We start from the raw sequence: 24,466 nt of genomic DNA, 5'->3' as shown, positions 1-24,466 counted from the left end.
ACAAAAAATGAAAGTTGGGGCTCTAGATAAAACAAAAAATGAAAGTTGGGGCTCTAGATAAAACAAAAAATGAAAGTTGGGGCTCTAGATAAAACAAAAAATGAAAGATGGGGCTCTAGTTAAAACAAAAAATGAAAGTTGGGGCTATAGATAAAACAAAAAATGAAAGTTTGGGCTCTAGATAAAACAAAAAATGAAAGTTGGGGCTCTAGAAAAAACAAAAAATGAAAGTTGGGGCTCTAGATAAAACAAAAAATGAAAGATGGGGCTCTAGATAAAAAAAAAATGAAAGTTGGGGCTCTAGATAAAACAAAAAATGAAAGTTGGGGCTCTAGATAAAACAAAAAATGAAAGTTTGGGCTCTAGATAAAACAAAAAATGAAAGTTTGGGCTCTAGATAAAACAAAAAATGAAAGTTGGGGCTCTAGATAAAACAAAAAATGAAAGTTGGGGCTCTAGATAAAACAAAAAATGAAAGTTGGGGCTCTAGATAAAACAAAAAATGAAAGTTGGGGCTCTAGATAAAACAAAAAATGAAAGTTTGGGCTCTAGATAAAACAAAAAATGAAAGTTTGGGCTCTAGATAAAACAAAAAATGAAAGTTTGGGCTCTAGATAAAACAAAAAATGAAAGTTGGGGCTCTAGATAAAACAAAAAATGAAAGATGGGGCTCTAGATAAAACAAAAAATGAAAGATGGGGCTCTAGATAAAAAAAATGAAAGTTGGGGCTCTAGATAAAACAAAAAATGAAAGTTGGGGCTCTAGATAAAACAAAAAATGAAAGTTGGGGCTCTAGATAAAACAAAAAATGAAAGTTGGGGCTCTAGATAAAACAAAAAATGAAAGTTGGGGCTCTAGATAAAACAAAAAATGAAAGTTGGGGCTCTGGATAAAACAAAAAATGAAAGTTGGGGCTCTGGATAAGACAAAAAATGAAAGTTGGGGCTCTAGATAAGACAAAAAATGAAAGTTGGGGCTCTAGATAAGACGAAAAATGAAAGTTGGGGCTCTAGATAAGACAAAAAATGAAAGTTGGGGCTCTAGATAAGACAAAAAATGAAAGTTGGGGCTCTAGATAAAACAAAAAATGAAAGTTGGGGCTCTATATAAAACAAAAAATGAAAGTTTTTGGCTCTAGATAAAACAAAAAATGAAAGTTGGGGCTCTAGAAAAAACAAAAAATGAAAGTTGGGGCTCTAGATAAAACAAAAAATGAAAGATGGGGCTCTAGATAAAACAAAAAATGAAAGTTGGGGCTCTAGATAAAACAAAAAATGAAAGTTGGGGCTCTAGATAAAACAAAAAATGAAAGTTGGGGCTCTAGATAAAACAAAAAATGAAAGTTGGGGCTCTAGATAAAACAAAAAATGAAAGTTTGGGCTCTAGATAAAACAAAAAATGAAAGTTTGGGCTCTAGATAAAACAAAAAATGAAAGTTGGGGCTCTAGATAAAACAAAAAATGAAAGTTGGGGCTCTAGATAAAACAAAAAATGAAAGTTGGGGCTCTAGATAAAACAAAAAATAAAAATTTGTGCTTTAGAAAAAAAAATGATACTCTAGATAAAACAAAATACAAAATCTGGTGGCCTAAAAATCTACCGGCATCAGACGTCAGAACTGAATGAACTGGAGTATTGCAGGTGATTATGAAGACAAAATTCCAAATTGCAGAACAAGCTTGTTTGGTTACAATGTTATGCTCTGTGTAGAGCTTTATTTAGGCGTGACATAAAAAGGCTCTAAACAGAAAAAAAAAACTTTCCCATCAGAACTGACAAGAAAATACCTCGTATAAATTACATTCAATCCAAATCTAATTTCTTCGGGTATTTAGTTTTTAATAATAAAAGTCTACATAAACAGTAAAAGTTTCTTCCCTCCCAAAAATTAACTAAATTTGTACGTGTTTTTTTTTTTTTTTTTTTTTTTTTTTTTTTACCCCTCAAGGAAGGTTCCTTGAAGTTGGTGAGGGGCTCTTGATTTAGGGAATTGGATCTGTACTCCAGTTTCCCGAATTAAGCCTGAATGCCTTCCACATCCCCCCCCCCCCCAGGCGCTGTATAATCCTCCGGGTTTAGCGCTTCCCCTTGATTATAATAATAATAATAATAATGTACGTTTTTTAACGCAAAGTTTTTTTCTATTAAATATATTTGAAGGATGATCACTATATACATTTTTTGTTTGTTTATTGTTTACTATAATTAAACTACTTATCTATGAGTAAACAATTTCTAACTCGCGAAAGAGGCGAGAAAACTACACCCAGCATGGGTTGCACTGGGAGAGCCTTCTCCCAGCATGGGTTGCACTGGGAGAGCCTTCTCCCAGCATGGGTTGCACTGGGAGAGCCTTCTCCCAGCATGGGTTGCACTGGGAGAGCCTTCTCCCAGCATGGGTTGCACTGGGAGAGCCTTCTCCCAGCATGGGTTGCACTGGGAAAGCCTTCTCCCAGCATGGGTTGCACTGGGAGAGCCTACACCCAGCATGGGTTGCACTGGGAGAGCCTACACACAGCATGGGTTGCACTGGGAGAGCCTTCACCCAGCATGGGTTGCACTGGGAGAGCTTACACCCAGCATGGGTTGCACTGGGAGAGCTTACACCCAGCATGGGTTGCACTGGGAGAGCCTACACCCAGCACGGGTTGCACTGGGAGAGCCTACACCCAGCATGAGTTGCACTGGGAGAGCCTTCACTCACCATGGGTGGCACTGGGAGTTCACACACCCATAATTTAGGGTACAGATATCACCCTTTCCAAGAATAGGGGGGTACTGGGGAGGACCCATTCCAAAAGAAGGTGGAACTGGGAGCAGCCACTCCAAGAATATACGGAAGGGTACTGAGAGTATCCAGAAAAATTTGTAAACCAAGTTACGGTTTATGTTATTGATTTACACAGACACCTACACGTATACATATATACACTCACGCGACCGCACACACTCTTACACAGATATATACAAAGTCCCAGCGCTATATCTAAGAGCTTCATTAAGGGGTTTAAGTAAATTAATAAAAACGGTTTAACATGGCCACTCAAGTACGTCCGTTCTTCAGGTTTTTGATACAGTATTAATGAGTCAAATACAGAACTGTGATTGTTGATGACATTCCTCACGAATGTCATCAACATTCTATAACTTTGGGCTGAATTTCAAGTAGGTAAATTGCAGAAGGAAGAATATTGTTCATGAAGTTTCATAAATTAGACACATGTGCAACACTTGGGTATTTTTAACGAGGAAACGTTTCGCCACACAGTGGTTTCATCAGTCCATAGATCGACACTATGCCCAGCTCTTCTAGGGTAGGGTAGGTGCCTGAGCCAGAGCTTGCAGTTCACAAGACTGTCATCTCCATTAGCCCCCTTGGGGCGGGGATGGCAGACCAGAGAGGCCTAGCTTCTCCCTACGAGCCCCGTGAGGGCGGGGCCTAATCAAGGATATATAGAGTTGAAGAACAACCTGAGGACTCCTATTATTTATGCTTCTTGATATGAAGCCAAGGATTCTGTTCGCAATAAAGCTAACAGAATCCTTGGCTTCATATCAAGAAGCATAAATAAAAGGAGCCCTCAGGTTGTTTTTCAACTCTATATCCTTGGTTAGGCCTCATTTGGATTATGCTGCACAGTTTTGGTTTCCGTATTACAGAATGGATATAAATGCTCTGGAAAACATACAAAGGAGGATGGCAAAGTAGATCCCATGTACCAGGAATCTTCCCTATGAGGATAGACTGAGGGCCCTGAATCTGCACTCTCTAGAAAGACGTAGAATTAGGGGGGATATGATTATGGTATATAAATGGAAGACGGGAATAAATAAAGGGGATGTAAATAACGTGCTGAAAATATCTAGCCTAGACAGGACTCGTAGCAATGGTTTTAAGTTGGAAAAATTCAGATTCAGGAAGGATATAGGAAAGTACTGGTTTGGTAATAGAGTTGTGGATGAGTGGAACAAAGTCCCGAGTACAGTTATAGAGGCTAAGAAGTTGTGTAGTTTTAAAAATAGGTTAGATAAATACATGAGTGGGTGTGGGTGGGTGTCAGTTGGACCTGATTAGCTTGTGCTACTAGGTCAGTTGCCGTGTTCCTTCCTTAAGTGAATGTGACCTGACCTGACTAGGTTGGGGCATTGGGCTGGGCCGGTAGGAGACTTGGACCTGCCTCGCATGGGCCATTAGGCCTGCTGCAGTGTTCCTTCTTTCTTAAGTTCTTATGAATGTGGCTAGGCCTGGGTACAGTTGGTCCCGACGATGAGGTACTTGCACCTCCTCCCATGGCAGACATTTGTCCGAGATACTCCCGAGACAGGGAGCCAAGGCCGGGCCACCACTTGGAAAAGGCTCGGGCCGGGAGAGTACCGGCGAATCAAGAAGAAGAATCAGTCCATACATCGTGTTGCGAAACGTTTCCTCATTAAAGATACCCAAGTGTTGCACAGGTGTCTAACCATTTATCTACATAAAGTTTCGGTTATCATATTGATTCGGATTGATAGTTTGCATAAAGAATTAAATTTCGTATCGTAAATCTCTTTTTCACTCAAATATTGAATAAAATGACTGGAAAATTTTATAGGATGTTGGGTACTGGAAAGTGAATGGTTAAAGTAAGATAAAGATCGTTTTGGATTGAAGGCGAAGCAAGAGCCAACGAGACTTGTACCAGTTGTAGCTCGTTCATCTCGCAATTGAAGGATCTGGATTATACGTCAGGCGAGTTCAGATGCATAGACAAATATGCTACACCTGCTGACTCTGTTCACCCAAGAGTAATTAGATACCTGGGTGTTAGCAGGCTGTTTTGGGTCGCATCCTGGGAAGAGGGACAGTGGTCTCCCGTGGACATAAGCCACACGGCTTGGCTTTCGTGGGTTACCGTTGAGGGTTACAGCCCTCCTGGATTAGAAGCCCACAGGGATTAATAACCCACCGGGGATAAAAAGCCCAAGTATTCTTTTTCCTCCTTTTCAACATGACTGATAGTACCAGCGTACATGCCAAGCTAGTAGTATCTGTCTCATATTAAAGTATGTACCTTAGCTGGTACTCACCACAGGATATATACAGAGAGAAGTGTATGTCTGTGTATATACTCTGAAAATTTACTTTAATCCTAATTTTAAGGATTAACGTATTCTTGACTGGTAGCGAAAAGGTGTAGCCTTAATTACCCTCTTGTAGTCGTTAGGCTTGAAACCCCATTAACCAACTAACCGTGACTTGTATTGCATGACGGTGTTGTGGGATGGTATTGGATGATGGAATTGCAAGAGTGTTGCTTGACGGTTCTAATTAACAGTGGTGAGAGCCAAATAGCGGGTAATGGATTTCGGGTAACTGTTTATGTATAATAAGTAGAGACGTAGTAGAAGCTAGTATGTGATTGCAGCTATGCAAATCGTCGTTTGTGATTGAACCTGTTATTCTCACCTCATGTGCCTATCTTCAGAATCCCATATCCACACGGGTTTCGAGCCCCAAGTCCTCAGCTTCAGAATACCGTGTAAGGGGTTCTTCTTTTAACGATCGTAGTTTCTGTCTCTCTCCCAAATTTATACGCATATACATAAATACGAGGACCAAAGAAACTACCATTAAGAACACCAACAATACTGGCTAATGTCTGTCCTCCCGTGTCCTCTCCTCCGTGAGCAACATAAGGATGTTTGAAAATCCTATAAGCAGGGATGTTACTACAAGAAGATCCTGGGAGCTAGGAGGATGCTGAAGAAGACGCAGGAGACTGCGCGAGTCCTAGTGTTGATGCACGACCCACTGTTATTCTCGTGCACAATGGCTGCTGGCTGGTCACCTGTGGAAGACCAGAGGGAGGGATATTAGTGGTTTTGATCAGCAGTGGTGGTGGTAGTAGTAGCTAGTGGTGGTGGTGGTGGGAGCTGTTAAATGGCAGATAGTGGCGCTGGTTACTAGTAGTAGTAGTGGTGGGGGAGGGTTGTTAGTGATAATGTTTAGTATTGAGAGTTAGTGGTAGTAATGATGGTGAATAGTTGTAAAGATTAGATGGTGGTTAGTGTTGGTGTTAAGTGGTAATCGTTAATAGTTGTTGTAACTAGTTACAGGGGTTAAATGGTAATTAATGGAGTTGGTTAGTTGGGATAGTGGAAGTTAGCAGTGGCTGGTAATGGTGGTGAATAGTGATAATAATAGCTAGTTAGTAGTGGTAGTGCATGTAAAAGTTTTTACCGGTAATTTTGAATGATGGCGATAATTTGTGATGTTGATGTTGAATTGTGATGATAATCTGTAATGATTATGATGAATACAGGTAGAATATTATTATTAGTTACGTACAATATCGACAAGTTGATGAATAAATCCGATGTTCAACTTGGTTATCATATCTGCTGAAACGTATCGCCTGCACAGCAGGCTTAAAACTGAATATCTAAGGGACTGATCACCTTTTATCTTGAAGTCAAGGGATTGTATACTTATAAACTCTACGAAACTAAGAGACTGATCACCTTCAATTAACGCTACGAGTCTAAGGAAATAACTACCTTCTATCAAATCTTCTAGGCTATGGGACTGACTACCTTCTATTAACTCTTCTAGGCTATGGGTCTGACCACCTATCAACTCTTCGAGGCTATGGGTCTGACCACCTATCAACTCTTCGAGGCTATGGGTCTGACCACCTATCAACTCTTCGAGGCTATGGGTCTGACCACCTATCAACTCTTCGAGGCTATGGGTCTGACCACCTATCAACTCTTCGAGGCTATGGGTCTGACCACCTATCAACTCTTCGAGGCTATGGGTCTGACCACCTATCAACTCTTCGAGGCTATGGGTCTGACCACCTATCAACTCTTCGAGGCTATGGGTCTGACCACCTATCAACTCTTCGAGGCTATGGGTCTGACCACCTATCAACTCTTCGAGGCTATGGGTCTGACCACCTATCAACTCTTCGAGGCTATGGGTCTGACCACCTATCAACTCTTCGAGGCTATGGGTCTGACCACTTTCTATCAAATCTTCTAGGTTATGGGACTGACTACCTTCTATTAACTCTTCTAGGCTATGGGTCTGACCACCTTCTATCAGCTCTTCGAGGCTATGGGACTGACAACCTTAAAGTAACCTCTCCACTTTTTCCACTGTCTCCGGTATTAAAATTGCCTCTGTATTCAAAAGAAAGGCCTACGCTGGTGAAGATTTTCGGAATTATTTCCGACAACTTTTACCCAAGTGGTACACATGTGTGTTATTCATGAGGTATATAGTCAAGAGAGCTAAAACGTTGTGTAGTTTTAAAAATTGGTTAGATAAATACACGAGTGGTTGTGAGTTGGACCTAACTAGCTTGTGCTAGTGAGTCTGATACCGTGCGCCTTCCTTAAGTGGAAGTGACCTGACATAACTAGGTTGGGTCATTGGCTTAAGCCGGTAGAAGGCCTGGACCTGTAGGCCAGTAGGCCTGCTGCAGCATTCTTTCTGATGTTCTCATGTTAATGGGGAGTCTAGTAGTGAGATCGTAGTAATGATTGTAGTGTCACCTGAGTGTTCAGTGAAGATACACGAGACTACACGATGAATCTTTTGCTATATGCAAAATAAAATTAATGATAGTGACGATACTACTATTACTGCTGCTGCTACTACTACTACTACTACTACTACTACTACTGCTACTACTGCTACTGCTACTTACTACTAATAATGATAATTTACAAATTACGCATTCTTAGGGAATCTGAGATAATGTTTCGCTTCGTCGTAGAACATTATTAAGTCATATATGAGCGAGAAAAAGCACCTCTCTCGTCTGTACGTGATGACAGGTAGAGACGAGATAGGAGGAACGAATAAGGTGTAGTAATAGTATTACTGGTAGTAGTAGTAATAGTAGTAGTAGTAATGATAGTAGTAGCAGAAGTAAGGAAAAATTACATCTCCACTCACTAGCAGGACTTGGTGAAGCTCACAGAGGAACAGAAAAAAAAAGAGATGTACTGATGTAAGCCAAATGTCCTTTGATAGGAAATAAATAAAAAGTAAATAGAAAGTCATAAGACAGCTAAGGCGAGAGAAATATAGAAAAACGTACGAGAATGTTCTGAAGATTGGAGCATTTGTCATTGTATTGGGAAACGTGGACTCTGATTCTTATTAGAAATGCTGTGAAAAAGGGCCGATTCAACAAGGTCGGATTTGGTCCAAATTCTCTCTTTATATTTCTAGTCTTTCTATCTGTCCTATTTTCCTAAAATCAACTTGAACTCTTTGATTTTGGTTTTTGCTTTGCCACCTCATTCGGTCCTCGTGATGGCACTGACTTGATAACTTCATTTGTCTCATTTTGCTAAACTCGCTATCATACTAGTATTATTATTATTATCATTATTATTATTTATTATTACTATTATTATTATTATTATTACAATCATGGGGAAGCGCTAAACACTCGCTATCATAGCATCCTTGTCAAGTCTACCACTGAAAAACTTTTTCCTAATGGTCACCAACTTCCTCGCCGTTATCAGCTTTCCCTCACTTCTTTTAAATCTAGTGATCGTATTATCTTTCCTTCTGACAGACATTTCGATGCATGTCCTTAGTAGCGAGGATTTCGTCTAACAAGTCAAATCTTTGCTTTCTAATTCTCGCACTTTCATTGTTCTTGTTTCTATCTCTCTTTATATCATGCTCAAACTTCGTACTTTTCCTTATATGTTTAACGTTTCTGTACACAAATAACCCGCACATAAAAGAGAGAAGTTTACGACGACGTTTCGGTCCGACTTGGACCATTGACAAAGTCACACTAACAGAGGTGGAGCAGGACGGCTATATATAGGCAGGAAGAGGTGGAGGTAGTAGTAGTAGTAGTACAAGAAATGTATATAATACCGACAAGATGAAATTAAGACACATGCACAACACCCGGGCATCCCCATCGTAGACGTTTCGCCATCCAGCCAGCCACTGGATGGCGAAACGTCCACAACAAAGACAACCAGACGCCGCACATGTGTCTTTATTTCATCAGTAGTTGTAGTAGTAGAAGAAGAAGAGGAGGTAGTAGTAGTGGTGGATGACGAGCCAGTCAAAAACAAAGGAAGGGGAGCACTGCAAGAGAGCTAGATGCCCACAGAGGTGCGTGAAAGGGGAAGTGGTGAAATAAAATAAATGAAGAAGGAACAGAAACACGAGACAGGAGAGAGAAAGACAACCCAGAGGAGAAAAGGAAAGAGGAAAGGGGAAGAGGAAGAAGAAAAAGAAAGAAAAAATGAGGATTCAGGTTAAGTCACGGGTGTTCTGAAGTTTGGAGCATTTTACAATGTAGTGGGAGAGGAAGACATCTACAGAGACGAAGCCAGGGCTAAGGTTCATACAAGGAAAGTTGTATGAACCTTAGCTGCCGTTGTAAAGACTTGCCTACAGGTTAAATTTACAGCCATCAACTAGACGAAAGACTCATTCATCGTCGTCTGTACCGACGATTATGAAGCCACAAAGCTGATCGCCGACACTTCTATGAAAACCCTCAGAGACCGACAGTTCACCATCTCCCCTTCACCTTTTTTGCTGGCGAAACGTTCCGTTTTCGTCAAACGGCTGGACAAACTCGTCACTTCTTTATCGGCTGAGGATCTCAAGACCTCTATCGAGGAACAAAATACCTGGGCGTCGATTGAACATATCACCAAAATCCCCAACGCCTCTACAATGATCAAGCTAACCTTCTCCAACATCGAGATGGCTACTAGAGCACTGTCTGACGGCCTAGCTATCTCCTACTATCATATCCATCCAAGTCACATAGAACCCGAACGTTTCGCCCACATCTCGCCATGCTGGACCTGCTACTCCTATCACCACTCAACGCCTGACTGTCCTCTGCAGGGGTACTCACCACACCCTTGCAGCAAAATGCCCTCTACGTAAAGAAGTCCTGTCGAAGAAAATCATTGAAGAAACCAAGAAGAACAACCCTAAATCGCCAACATACGCCGCCATTGCAAAAATTCAATCAGATACCACCGAACTCCTTCAAGCTACACAACAATCATCTCCACCCAGCCAGTCCCTCTTTGCTCTTCCTGACGCTGTTCCATCCAAGGTGCTATACTGTATGATGTATGCACACCTTACTAATGCTGCAAACCCTGGCTCATTCAACACAATCAATGAACTGTTTCGCCTAAACAACATGCCAAACTTCAACTTTCCAGACTCGCCACCATCACAAGACCTCCTCAAGCTAATTCCAGACATTGTTAACTTCACCTCAACCCCTGGTCCTACTCGTATCTCTGACCAAGACTCTACCCCAGAACCAACACCACCGTCTACTGCCACCTCTCACCACGCACCACCAGCCCAACAACTCACAACCGACCAACACTCCCTGCCTCCTCTCAACACAGTCACAGAAGACGAAATAGTACCAGAACATTATGAACAACCCTCGGACAACGACGAAGTAGTAGTCGAAGAAGAAACCACAGGCAACCGTTACCTAAGCCAAGCCTTTAATGGGTCTCTAACCTTCTACACCACCCCCAACCTCCCAACCGAAATGAGCGCAGCTGATATGCTCCACTTAACAGCTCCTTCTTTCATTAAGTACACCTGCACCAAACCTCACCAAATTCCTTTTGAAAACGCACTATCTTACCTCGTGACGAATCTGAACTGCTCCATCCTCAGAATGCAACTATTCCACATGTCCAAGAGAGACTTCAAAAGACTCAAGAGTGGCTCCATCACCAGCGAAGTGTAGCCAAACACACAACACCCTTCCCAACACCTGACGTCCAAACCAGCTCTTCACCTCAGCCTGAAGCATATCAGTCGGCGAGCACTGTCTGCAGTCTGCTCTCTCCTCTATGTCCTCAACATGCCCTCTCTACACTGCCTCGCAGTGCCACACAGCTGGGTTTAGCCCTGGCTCTTTCATCTACAACTCAAGACCTTCCTCTCACGACTGTTCATCGTCTGTCCACACTTCCCCACTCACCCACCGGAGTCCCAACAGAAGAGCCTATGTGTGTTCACAATGTCTGTCCCACGATCGACTTAGCTGCTGGGTTAAGCCCTGGCTCTATTTCTACAACTAAGAACACTCCTCTTCAGCACTATTCTTCGTCTGTCCCGTCTTCCCCGCTCATCCCATTTGGGATCTTACCTGAACTTTCGTTCGTTCGTTCGTACCTCTGTTAGTGTGACTTTGTCAATGGTCCAAGTCGGACCGAAACGTCGTCGTAAGCTTCTCTCTTTTATGTGCGGGTTATTTGTGTATCGTTCCAGTCACGGTATTGTGCCTTTTTGTTATTTATTTAACGTTTCTGTGTTATTTCTTCCTCTCTGTCTTATTTCTAAAATCCACAAACTTCGTTGTCCTCTACACCCCATCATTACCTCTTTGTTTTCTTGCTTATTTTTCTCCTTTCCTTCATCATTCTTAGGATTTCATCGAGTGTGTTCAATTACTTCTTATGTATTAGACGCTAAGCCTTCTTGTTAAGTTTCTCTCTATTTAGATTCCTATTAATGAAATTCTCAGATCTCTCACAGCGAAGACTAATGAAATTTTTTTTTGTTATCTTTATACTAACCTTTTTCTTGAAATTATTCCTATTTATGTAGATTCTGCTTCTTTTAATTTCCAAGGCACATTTCATTCTTAAATCTTTAGTGCCACTGTGGGTAGAGCCGAACAACAGATTTGAGTGTTAATTTTTTTTATAGAGTATTTTGAGTGTTATGCTTCCTACTACTGGGGTAGTTCTTCTCTCTCTAGCTTCCCTACATACATATATTTGTTCTCTGGCTACTTGACTCTAGTTCTTTTTCTAATTCATTCTTGATGTCCTTAATAATCTTGCTTTTTCTCTCAAGTTCAAAGGAGAATGGGAATCAAGCTTTCCTTGATATTCATAGGCAGTATTCTGTGTCAGAGTTTTCCGTCTACTGTACTGCAGGCCTACGAACAGTAGGCTCTTTTTTTTGCTCAATGTTGACTTGAGAATGATTCAGAATGGACCGAAACGCCGTCTAAAGATTCCTCTTCGTGCGTGAGTTACTTGTGAACTGTTTTCCAAACGCCGCATTGTTACTCTCATGCTTACCAATACTACTACTATTACTACTATTATTATTACTACTACTACTACTACCACGACTACTACTACTACTACTATTACTACTACTACTATTACTACTACTATTACTATTACTACTACTATTACTATTATTACTATTACTACTACTATTACTACTATTACTACTACTAATACTACTACCACGACTACTACTCCCACTACTACTACTATTACTACTACTACTGCTTCTACTACTACTTTTACTACTACTACTTCGACTACTACTACTGCTACTACTACCACTACTATTCTATTACTACTACTACTACTACTACTACTATTACTACAACTAAAGTGAGTAATTCCAACAGTTATAATCATAACGGAGCGCTAAATCCTTAAGAGTCATGCAGCGAATAATTCTAATATTTAAAAAAAATAAAAATGACATTCAGATCATTTCTAATTAATCGTGAGGAAATAAGAACATAAAGAAGGAGCACTGCAGCAGGCCTACTGGCCCATGCGAGGCAGGTCCATTGCCTCCAGGAGGTAGACCTGGTAAAGACAAATGTTGGAAATATAAACACTTAAGCAGTATAATTTTATCCTTTGTTGACAACGTTTCGCCCACACAGTGAACTTTATCACGTCACAAAAAGATCTGTGACTTGATAAAGCTCACTGTGTGGGCGAAACGTTGTTAAGCAGTATAATTTTATCCTTTATTAAGTGTCTATATTTCCATTGTGTCGGTATTTTATACCATTTCCACTGTTCATTGGGATGCGCTAAACCCATATGGTCACACAGCGCCTGGGAAAAGGAAGGTAATCAGTCTTGATTGACGATGGAAGGAAAGAAGTCCACTTTCAATTCCTTACATCAACAGCGCTTCCGCGCATCAAGAACACCTCCTTGAAGAAGGGGGGGGGAAATTTAACAGAATTATGATAAATGATATTTGCGTGTTGGACTTGCATCTAGGGAACGGAGGATCGAGCCTCCGTCACTGCTGGCGCTGAAGGACCCACGTAAGATGAGCGAGTCACATGATTTAAAGGAGATGAGGAAATGAGATACTCCGATGTTAACACAATATTTCAAAGACGTATAAATGCAGCTAATGTTAATAACGTTAATTAAAGCTATAGTAAAAAAAAGAGTAATGGAAAATGCAGCTTCCGTCATGAAATATCGAAAATAATAGCTATCAATAAAAAAAAGTTATAAATAATTAAAAGAAATCATAAATAAAAGTTAGTAAAAAAAAATCGTAAATAAAATCTATCGTCAAAAATCTTCAGAAATTATCGTTCTTCAAATACATTGTAAGTTTAAATTTTTTCTTTCTAGCAGAAAAAATTTGTCGATTCTGCTAGGAAAATATTCCCGTGTGAATACGACAGACGTTTCCCAGCGGAGCAAAGGAACGAGATAAACGGCGAAGTATAAACAAAAAAGCGGTGCACGGCGGAAAAACAAAACAAAACAAAAAAAAAAACAAGCAACAACAACAACAAATAATTTCTCCCTTCGGCAGAAAAAAATATAGGCAAATGCCAAGCTCGTTAAAACAACAGTGGTATTAATATTATTTTCATTATTTAATTATTATTGTTTTTATTATAATTATCGCTATTATTCTTTTTATAATTACTATTATTATATCATGATTATTACTGTTGTTGTTTGATTATTATTAATGCTGTTATTATTATTACTATTACATTATTACTGTTTTTATTTTGTTATTATTATTATTATTATTATTATTATTATTATTATTATTATTATTATTCATCGACACCATGCCTAACCCTCCTAGGGCAGGGTAGGTGCCTGAGCCAGAGCTTGCAGCTCACAAGACTGTCATTCCCATTAGCCCCCTTGGGGCGGGGTTGGCAGACCAGAGAGGCCTAGCTTGTGGCTAGGCCTGGGGACAGTTGGTCCCAAAGATGAGGGGGTACTTGTGCCTTCTCCCATGGGAGACTTAAGCCTCAGACACTCCCTAAAGAGGGAGCCAAGGCCGGGCCACCACTTGGAAAAGGCCCGGGTCGGGAGACTACCGGCGAATCTTATAATTGTTACATTCGTAGTGAGAGTGGTAACTTTACAGGGGTCCTGGGAATGAGAAATAGTCATATTAGAACAAGTACAAAAAGGAACCAATTGTTACAATTTCTCTGAACGAAAACATCATGGAATGTATAATATCTAAAAAAAAAAACAGAAAAATAACCAATATTTACCTTTGAAAATAACACATTCGTATCATCACTATATTACACGAACACCGACATTTTTATCAACAATAAAGCATCAAAAATAAAAATATATTTCCGGAACGTTGATATTAAACTTAAATATGAAATGTGCAAAAAAATTTCACTAGAATCTCAATTTTTCCGGAAATAAAATCCCCCCCCCCCAAAAAAAAAAATTACAAAAACTCCAGTATTTACGGGAAATAAAACAAAATTAAAAGACAAGAACTGCATTTTCTTGCAATAACATAGCATATAATGTAAGCTCAATCAGGTCTATGTATTTTGCGTCTTCCTGCTATAACATTTGTTACCAAACAACCGGACGTAGAGCTCAGCGCAGTTCACCTTGTTTCACTCTCACTCCCAGAACGGATGCAAGATAGGTCGCATCTCTTACTCTCTCGCTGGACCTACGGCCTGGCCGCTGTATAGCCCTTGTGGCTTAGAGCTTTTTGATTATAATAATACGGTCTGGCCTGGGGCTAGCACAAACATTCACTGTATACCCATTGCTTCCATAAATGTAAGGCTCGCCTTCACGCCTATTATTCCAGCCCACAACCAATCTACAACAACAAAATGCACACCGCCACAAAGCCCATCTATACATCTGGTGAGAGCGGTCTGCACAGCAGAAAAAAAATGGTAAGACAGAAATCACGTGTTAAGTCGCTTCATCGCCCCTCCAGGCATCTTGCGACTACTGGCTTAAACCGTGTCCTCTCCCAGGATCCAACTGTGTACTTTCCTAGCATCATCACTACTTGCTGTTACAGCTTCGTTACGGCCAGTTAGAGCACGCTACAAGTGATTTAAGTGGCTTTTGGTGTCAGTGTCCCCTATGGTCAGGTCTGCCATGATCCACTTGTGCATGGGTGAGAGGCACTCTCTCACCTAGCCACACCTGCTGCTCATCCTTCAGACACCACTCACATTTCCTCTGTGCTGTCTTCATAAATTCTCTGTGAATTTGTTGCCTAAGCTGTGATCGTCGCTTGTGGCTTGCTTTTTCTGAGTGTCCAAGCCTCTCAGACCCATAGAGGAAGCCCCATTGATGACCAAGCAGTTGATAATTAAGCTCAGTGAACGACCAAGCCTTGGACATATCTTGCCTAAGAACGTGTATTATACTACTACAGCCTCTGAGTTGCCTAAGCTTTCTACAGTCTCCAGCCATAACTCTACCAGCCATGGTAACCAGAGGTGAGGTTCGTAGTGTGTTGACTGTATGTTAATATCCCTTCCCCACGTGTTTCTGACGTCGGACACAGACCGAAATCCCCAGACACGTGCTAAGCGTAGCCTACCAGACTTAAGAAATCGTAATGACACGATTGCAAATAAACCATACCCCCGGCCGGGATTGAACCCGCGGTCATAGAGTCTCAAAACTCCAGCCCGTCGCGTTAGCCACTAGACCAGCTAGCCACAATAAGATTCATCCAACTAGGTATATTTCTACACCATAGGAAAGTTAGCACAGGTTTATTTGCAATCGTGTCATTACGATTTCTTAAGTCATGTTGACGGCAGTGAAGGGACTTGAGCTAGAGTTCGTCACGGCCACGCTAGCTGGAGATTCGTCTGTAAAAACTTGCATTTGTGGTCACAGAGGTGCCTGTGCTAACTTTCCTATGGTGTAGAAATATACCTAGTTGGATGAATCTTATTGTGGCTAGCTGGTCTAGTGGCTAACGCGACGGGCTGGAGTTTTGAGACTCTATGACCGCGGGTTCAATCCCGGCCGGGGGTATGGTTTGGTAGCCTACCAGCTCTTCAGCACAGCCGCTCACTTCTGGCCTCACACAAAATTTCTCTATTCTCGCTCCCCTTTGCTCTGTTCAGTTTTTTCGGCGCTAATTTCTGTTCGTCATTGACGCTATACCATCCTGTGGATTGGAAGGACTTAGGTCCCAAGCCAGGCTCCAAGACAGTCTTCTAAGCTATACCCAATGCCAGGACGCCACACCACGATGCCACATGGACGCTACTCTACAATACAGTCCTGTGAACTCTTTGTACTTAGCCCATAAGCCGGTTTCCAAAAGCTTAACCCCTAAGCCAGTCATGGAAGTGTTTAAATAAATGACATAAAGGCACAATACCGTGAATGGATCTCATATCAGAGATCCAGTCAATAGGATGACTGGATGGCCGGTCATCCTATTAACTGGTCTTCTGCTAAAACTGTCTACCCTACTTATAACTTTCACAGTCGCCGTCTGGATGAATCCTCCCTTATACACAACTTTCCTTGTATGAATCTTAGTCGTGGCTTTGTCTCCGTAGATGCCTTCCTTTCCCATTACATTGTAAAATGCTCCAAATCCCGTGACTTAACCCATTTCTTTTTTCTCCTCCCTCCTCCCCTTTCTCCTTTGGGTTTTGTTTCTTTTGCCTTGGGTGTTTGGTCCTTTACTTATTTATTTCCCACCCCCGTCTGTGTTTTTGCTCCGACCCTTTGTGGGCCCCCTAGCTCTCTTGCAGTGCTCCTAGTTATTAGTCTTTGACTCCACTACTACTGCTACTACTACCTCTACCGCTACCTCTCTACTTCCTTTTCTACTGCCTTCCTTGTCCCGTCCGTCTGCTGGCCTATATATACTGCCTCCTTTCCTTTCTATTAGTGTGACTTTGTAAATGGTCCAAGTCGGACCGAAACGTCGTCGTTAGCCCCTCCCTCCTATGTGTGGGTTATTTGTGCATTGGAAGTGCTTAGCCCCTAAGCCAGGCTCCAAGCCAATCTTCTACGACACTACACACGAAGCCACACCACACCTACACCATAAAATATTCAATAGTGGGATAAATCACATATACAAAGAAGTATAATGCAAGAATTGCAACACTGTAACGCAAAAAACCAGCTACTTGACAATAAAACACAGAAAAAAATATCATGAATGTCAACAATATAAGAGAAAAAAAATACTGAAGACCCTCAACACTAAAATACAAATGCAGTATAATGCGATCCTTTACTGTTAAAAAGTATCTCGGTATATTGCATCTGTGTCCATTATTCCATGGTGTCGGTATTTTATATCATTTATCTCACTAAAATACGATAAAATAAAATAATCTTAAAAAAATCATCAGTAAAACACGAGAGAAAAGAAAAATCTTACAAGAATTTTCAGAGTAACGCACAGAAAACAGAAATGCACAACCAGAACACCAATACTTTACCGGCAATAACATGCACATTGACGCTCTTGGGTGTAGAATTGGCAGGAGCACAGGTGTAGCGTCCAGTGTGGCGGGTCTCAGCGAACTGCACCAGTAGACGGGAAGTGGTCACTACGCCCTTCTCCGTGGACACCACCACCCCTCCTCGGGTCCTGTCGTAGCTCACCAGCTGGTGAAAACAAAGGGAGCTCTGCTAGATGACAGTGGCTGTCAGGGTCATTATTTGGTATTTTTAGGAGTTTTATTTTTATTTTGTGGTGTTACTGGGGCTTTATCAACACTGTGTTGTATTGCTGGGGCTTCAAGGATATTGTGTAGTATTACTGGGGTATTAGGTAGATTGTATTATATTACTGGGGCTTGAGGTACATTGTATTGTAGTAATGGGGCTGGAGGTACATTGTATTGCATTACTGCAACTTGAGGTACATTGTATTATATTACTGGGGCTTCAGGGACATTGTTATATTACTGAGCAGAATATTGCACGTAGAGTCATGTCTTCACAATTTTTCCGCAATTTCTTTTATTTCCTCGTATAGTAGCACTTCCTTCTGTTTTAATTATGTTCATTCATCTGTCTCAGCAAAGACAAAATTTTTTTGGTAACCTTTCGATTGAAGGTTTTTCTCAATTTATATATTTTTATTATCTTACATGTAATGATCATGTATCCTTTTTCCTCTTCCTATCAGCTCTTGTGAGCATCTTAAGTGTTGTAGAGAAAGACACTTTAGTACACTTCAGGACAATTGTTAGAGAGAACGTTTCGCCTGGAGGTTACCTGGAGGTTACTTGGAGGTTATTCCGGGGATCAACGCTCCCGCGGCCCGGTCCATGACCAGGCCTCCCGATGGATCAGGGCCTGATCAACTAGGCTGTTACTGCTGGCCGCACGCAGTCCAACGTACGAGCCACAGCCCGGCTGATCCGGCACTGACTTTAGGTATCTGTCCAGCTCTCTCTTGAAGGCAGCCAGGGGTTTATTGGCAATTCCCCTAATGCTTGATGGGAGGCTGTTGAACAGTCTTGGGCCCCGGACACTTATGGTGTTTTCTCTTAGACGCTAGTAGTTTCTACGGTCTCTAGTGTTTTCAGCTTGAATACCATTATGTAGCCCACCTTCGGCTACCTTGTAAATAATTCAGTTGTTTCTTAATACATGGCACCATAACCACTGCTTATGTCAATAGTAGCGTAACATATGTTGCAATTTTTTTTTTTATCTTTTTTTAGCATTTCTCCATCCATACATGCTAAAGCTTGTTTATAAACTGCCAGTGTAGCATACAAGTTCCTTACAATTTCATTTATATAACTATCCATTATCTTCTAGATACTTCTCTCAGGCTTTTTTAATAGTTTATGCGATCTGTAGTCTTCCTGTGGCTGAATTTTGCTTTCTCTCATTTTGGTTATATGTCAAATAGGAATGTTAAATTACATCATCCTTTTTCATTTCATTTTTCTGTTCCTTCTGGTATGTCATTTATTTAATTTGATAACAATACTGAGGCATGCACACACATACTTATGGTACCCCATTCATGATAAATCCCTATGACCTTTTTCTCCTCTATCACTGTTTGCCTTTTTCTCTGAAATAGAAAGTCTCTCATCCCTTGCAATATTTTTCCATTTATTCTCCAGTGTGTCGAAGTTTTCGAATTAGTCTTTTATAGCAAACTATGAAAAGCTTTCCTAAATTTAGGTTAAATATCCTCCCCATAATTTTTTTCTTTATTTTTTTTTATTGTGGCTTATAATATCGGACAAGTTTTTGATATATAAAAATCTGCAGATCAAAATCCGAATGGTTGGCTCGTTAGTAGGATTTTGCTCTACATTAAGGTTGGAGAGTTGAAGGAGGAGGTCTTGCTTCTCCAGGAGGAGATTAGGAGGCTGAAGGTCCACCTTAATGGGTTTGGGAGAGAGTGTGAGGTGGCTGGAGTTGTGGGGAATGAGGCTTCTAGCAGTGAGGTGCAGTCTCTCGCTGTGAGGAGGCTGTAGGTGGGGAGGTAGCAACGGCTACCAGCAGTGAGGTGCAGTCCAGCACCTGCTACAAGTGGCGAGTGGTAACCAGTAATGGGAGGAGAATTAGAATAAGGAAAGCTAAGAGTGAAGATCTGAAGGTAGGAAATCGCTTCTCTGTTCTTCAGGATGAATGTACTTCAGCGGCCAGTGAAAGTAAGGGTACTACTGACCCTGCTAACAGAGGTAAGCGCATTCTTGTGGTTGGTGACTCTCAGGTAAGATATATTGACCGTGCTTTTTGTAATAGGAATAAGAAGATGAGAGATAGTGTGTGCTTCCCTGGAGCTGGTGTTGGGGACATAGTTAACAGGCTGGATAATATCATGTCAGGTAATGGGAACAAGCCCATTATCTGTCTCAGTGCTGGTGGAAATGACATTGGGAAGGGTAGGAGAGAGGAGCTGCTAGATAAGTACAGGTCAGCTGTAGATTTCATTAAGTCTAAGGGAGGGGTCCCAATCATATGTAGCATATTGCCTAGAAGGGGAGTAGGAAATGAATGGTTGTCTAGGGCAATTGGTGTAAATTGCTGGCTAGACAGACACTGCAAGGAACTTGCAATCCCATTCATTGACAACTGGAACAACTTTTATGGCAAACATGATATGTATGCATGGGATGGGGTACATCTCTCTGGGGCTGGGGTGGTAGCACTTGCAAACTCAATTGAGAAGGCCATTGGTGAAATTCCTATGATTTTAAACTGATAGAAGATAGAGGTATGGGTGTGTGTGGGAAACAAGCAGGTTGCAATACTAGGGTTGGAAACAGTAAGTGAATAAAAGGCATTCAGCATGAAGTTATAAATAAAGGCAATAGATCAGGTCAGCAAACAAAGGGGGACAGCAGAGGACAGCAAGGGATTAGCTCCCTTAAGGTTTACTATACTAATAGCAGGAGTGTAAAAAATAAGATAGATGAGCTAAGATTAATTGCAAGTGCAGGGAACATAGATATTATTGCTATAACAGAGACCTGGCTCAATTTGAAAGATAGAGAGATGCCCTCTGAATGTCACATACAAGGCTATAAATTATTCCACACTGACAGGGTCAACAGGAAGGGTGGTGGAGTAGCGATGTATGTCAGAGACAATTTAAATTGTTGTGTTAGACAAGATATAAAATTAGCGTCGGCCACTGAATCGGTTTGGTTACAGCTTCTCGAGGGCCGAGAAAAACTAATTTTGGGTGTGATTTACAGGGCCCCAAATCTTGATAGGGAGTGCAGTAAACTTCTATGGGCCCAAATTCGTAAGGCATCTACATACGAAAATGTTGTGCTAATGGGAGATTTCAACTATAGACAGATTAACTGGAGGAATTTGACAGGAAATTTAGAGTCAGGTGACTTTCTTGATACAATCCAGGATTGTTTTTTAAAACGGTTTGTGACAGAGCCAACTAGGGGAAATAACCTCCTTGACCTGGTTCTTGCCAGTAGGGAAACACTAATTAATAATCTTGAGGTTAATGATGAGCTTGGGGAAAGTGATAACAAATCACTCAGTTTTAATATATCATGGAATTCCCCTAATAATGGCAATCAAGTCTCCATCCCTGACTTTCGCTTGGCTGATTTCATAGGACTGAAAAATTACTTAGGTGGGCTGAACTGGAATGACCTGACTAAGGGTCAGGTAGGTGGTGATGGTTGCCGATATGACGCTTTCCAGGGCATAGTTCTAGCTGCTCAGTCAAATTATGTTCCAAATAGGGAAATCAGATCAAACAAAAATGGTCCTAAATGGATGAACAATAGATTAAAATATCTGATTGGTCAAAAGAGAGGAATATATAGGCAAATCAAAAGAGGAGAGGGGCAATTAAGAAATCAATATATTCAGTTAAAGAGAGAAATAAAAAAGGGAATTAGAAAAGCAAAAAGAGATTATGAGGTTAAAGTTGCAAGAGAATCGAAGACTAACCCAAAAGGATTCTTTCAGGTATACAGAAGTAAGATCAGGGCCAAGATAGGCCCACTCAAAAGTTCCTCGGGTCAGCTCACCGACAGTGATAAGGAAATGTGTAGAATTTTTAACACATACTTCCTCTCAGTTTTTACACAAGAGGATACCAGCGATATTCCAGTAATGATAAATTATGTAGAACAGGACGATAATAAACTTTGCACGATTAGGGTCACAAGTGACATGGTCCTTAGGCAAATAGATAAATTAAAATCTAACAAATCCCCAGGCCCTGATGAACTGTATGCAAGGGTTCTAAAGGAATGTAAAGAGGAGCTTAGCAAACCTTTGGCTAATCTTTTCAACATATCACTACAAACTGGCATGGTGCCAGATAAGTGGAAAATAGCAAATGTGATACCTATTTTCAAAGCAGGTGACAGGTCCTTAGCTTCGAACTATAGACCAATAAGCCTAACCTCCATAGTGGGAAAATTTATGGAGTCAATAATTGCCGAGGCAGTTCGTAGCCACCTTGAAAAGCATAAATTAATCAACGAATCTCAGCATGGTTTTACAAAGGGGCGTTCCTGCCTTACGAATTTATTAACTTTGTTTACTAAGGTATTTGAGGAGGTAGATCATGGTAATGAATATGATAGTGTATATGGACTTCAGTAAGGCTTTCGATAGTTCCACATCAGAGACTATTGAGGAAAATTAAGGCACATGGAATAGGAGGAGAAATTTTTTCCTGGATAGAGGCATGGTTGACAAATAGGCAGCAGAGAGTTTGCATAAATGGGGAGAAATCAGAGTGGGGAAGCGTCACGAGCGGTGTTCCACAGGGGTCAGTGTTGGGCCCCCTGCTGTTCACAATCTACATAAACGACATAGATGAGGGCATAAAGAGCGACATCAGCAAGTTTGCCGATGACACCAAAATAGGCCGTCGAATTCATTCTGACGAGGACATTAGAGCACTCCAGGAAGATTTGAATAGACTGATACAGTGGTCGGAGAAGTGGCAGATGCAGTTTAATATAGACAGATGCAAAGTTCTAAATGTTGGACAGGACAATAACCATGCCACAAATAAAGTAAATAATGTAGATCTTAGTATTACGGATTGCGAAAAAGATTTAGGAGTTCTGGTTAGCAGTAATCTGAAACCAAGACAACAGTGCATAGGTGTTCGCAATAAAGCAAATAGAATCCTTGGCTTCATATCAAGAAGCATAAATAATAGGAGTCCTCAGGTTGTTCTTCAACTCTATACATCCTTGGTTAGGCCTCATTTAGATTATGCTGCACAGTTTTGGTCACCGTATTACAGAATGGATATAAATGCTCTGGAAAATGTACAAAGGAGGATGACAAAGTTGATCCCATGTATCAGAAACCTTCCCTATGAGGATAGACTAAGGGCCCTGAATCTGCACTCTCTAGAAAGACGTAGAATTAGGGGGGATATGATTGAGGTGTATAAATGGAAGACAGGAATAAATAAAGGGGATGTAAATAGTGTGCTGAAAATATCTAGCCTAGACAGGACTCTCAGCAATGGTTTTAAGTTGGAAAAATTCAGATTCAGGAAGGATATAGGAAAGTACTGGTTTGGTAATAGAGTTGTGGATGAGTGGAACAAACTCCCAAGTACAGTTATAGAGGCCAGAACGTTGTGTAGCTTTAAAAATAGGTTGGATAAATATATGAGTGGATGTGGGTGGGTGTGAGTTGGACCTGATACCTTGTGCTACCAGGTCGGTTGCCGTGTTCCTCCCTTAAGTCAATGTGACCTGACCTGACTAGGTTGGGTGCATTGGCTTAAGCCGGTAGGAGACTTGGACCTGCCTCGCATGGGCCAGTAGGCTTGCTGCAGTGTTCCTTCGTTCTTATGTTCTTATGAGTGGGTGTGGGTGGGTGAGCGTTGGACCTACCTAGCGTAGCGCAGTAGACCACCTGCAGTGCGCCTCTTTATGTTCTTATGTTTTCTGTTTACATTTCTTTAATGACTTTTTCAGATATATGTACAACTGCTCCTTAAAATGCCTTGCCACCATTGAGGGAATGTTGATCCAAGAAAGTGGACTTACCCTGCCCTTCCTTGTATTGAATCTGATTGCCTCCCCAGGGGCTGCTTAACCCTATGGATTTACAACTTCCCACTTATTAAAAATAAAAATAATGTACAATCAGGGTAACTAATGCCTTTATATTAGTGTGATGGTGTGATTCACAGATCCATAATTTTTCTGGGTATATTTTACTTAACCCATTAAAGCCTAGTAAGGTATTTTCTTCTATGTGCGGGTTATTTGCGTATTGTTCCAGTCACGGTATTGTGCCATTTTGTTCTTTTAGTGAATCAGAGCTGAGTATTTTGCTTCAACTCCAGGGGTTATTTAAAGTACTTTATGTAATAATAACTTTGATTTCAGCTCATTTATGTAAGCGAGTATTATTATTATTATAATCATGGGGAACGTTAAACCCTTAGGAACTGTAAGCATGTAGACAGGGTAAAGCATATAACAAACTACCTCTCCGATAGTTCGCAAATCTCGGCGAGTGTTAACTTGTCGCCTGGTATTCCCTTGTTTTTCACTGGTTCCCTTTGCTCTCGCATCGTAATTTCATTGCCTAAATTTCATCACTTTCTGCTGAGCGGCGATGACGACAGGTGTGTAGTAGACCTCTCAATACCGTTACTACAGTGATTAACAGAGGTGTGACTAACACCTTCATACTCTCATTCGTCTCTCGACCTCCGGGGAGAGAGGACGCACGCCTAGTAGCTACACCTGCCCTCTGGTGGTGACCTTTTGCAACTGGAAGACAAGATGGCGGTTCGAGTGGGTCAAAGGATCAACACTGTTTGTATTCAGCTGGTACGTGGCACGCTGAGTGGCGAAACAATGAATACCTTGCTACCTGCCATCATCAGAGACGTCTATGGTGTCCCCAACGATG

General features: G+C 41.1%; 1 protein-coding gene across 1 annotated transcript in view; it reads right to left on the bottom strand.

Moving 5' to 3' along the window:
• Positions 1 to 1,417: 1,417 nt before the first annotated feature.
• Positions 1,418 to 24,466, bottom strand: part of LOC128699483 (neuronal growth regulator 1-like) — an 824,012-nt gene continuing 800,963 nt past the window's right edge. The window contains exons 6-7 of the mRNA XM_070098276.1: positions 17,551 to 17,719; positions 1,418 to 5,829 (exon numbers count right to left, since the gene is read on the bottom strand). Of these exons, the coding sequence (XP_069954377.1) occupies positions 5,711 to 5,829; positions 17,551 to 17,719 (288 nt within the window). The 3' untranslated portion in view covers positions 1,418 to 5,710. The remainder of the gene's footprint in view (positions 5,830 to 17,550; positions 17,720 to 24,466) is intronic.

The sequence above is a fragment of the Cherax quadricarinatus genome, chromosome 61 (assembly GCF_038502225.1).
Source record: "Cherax quadricarinatus isolate ZL_2023a chromosome 61, ASM3850222v1, whole genome shotgun sequence".
Classification (NCBI taxonomy): Eukaryota; Metazoa; Arthropoda; class Malacostraca; order Decapoda; family Parastacidae; genus Cherax; species Cherax quadricarinatus.
Note: the sequence above shows the minus strand (reverse complement) of the source record. Positions and strands in the feature narration are given on the sequence as shown.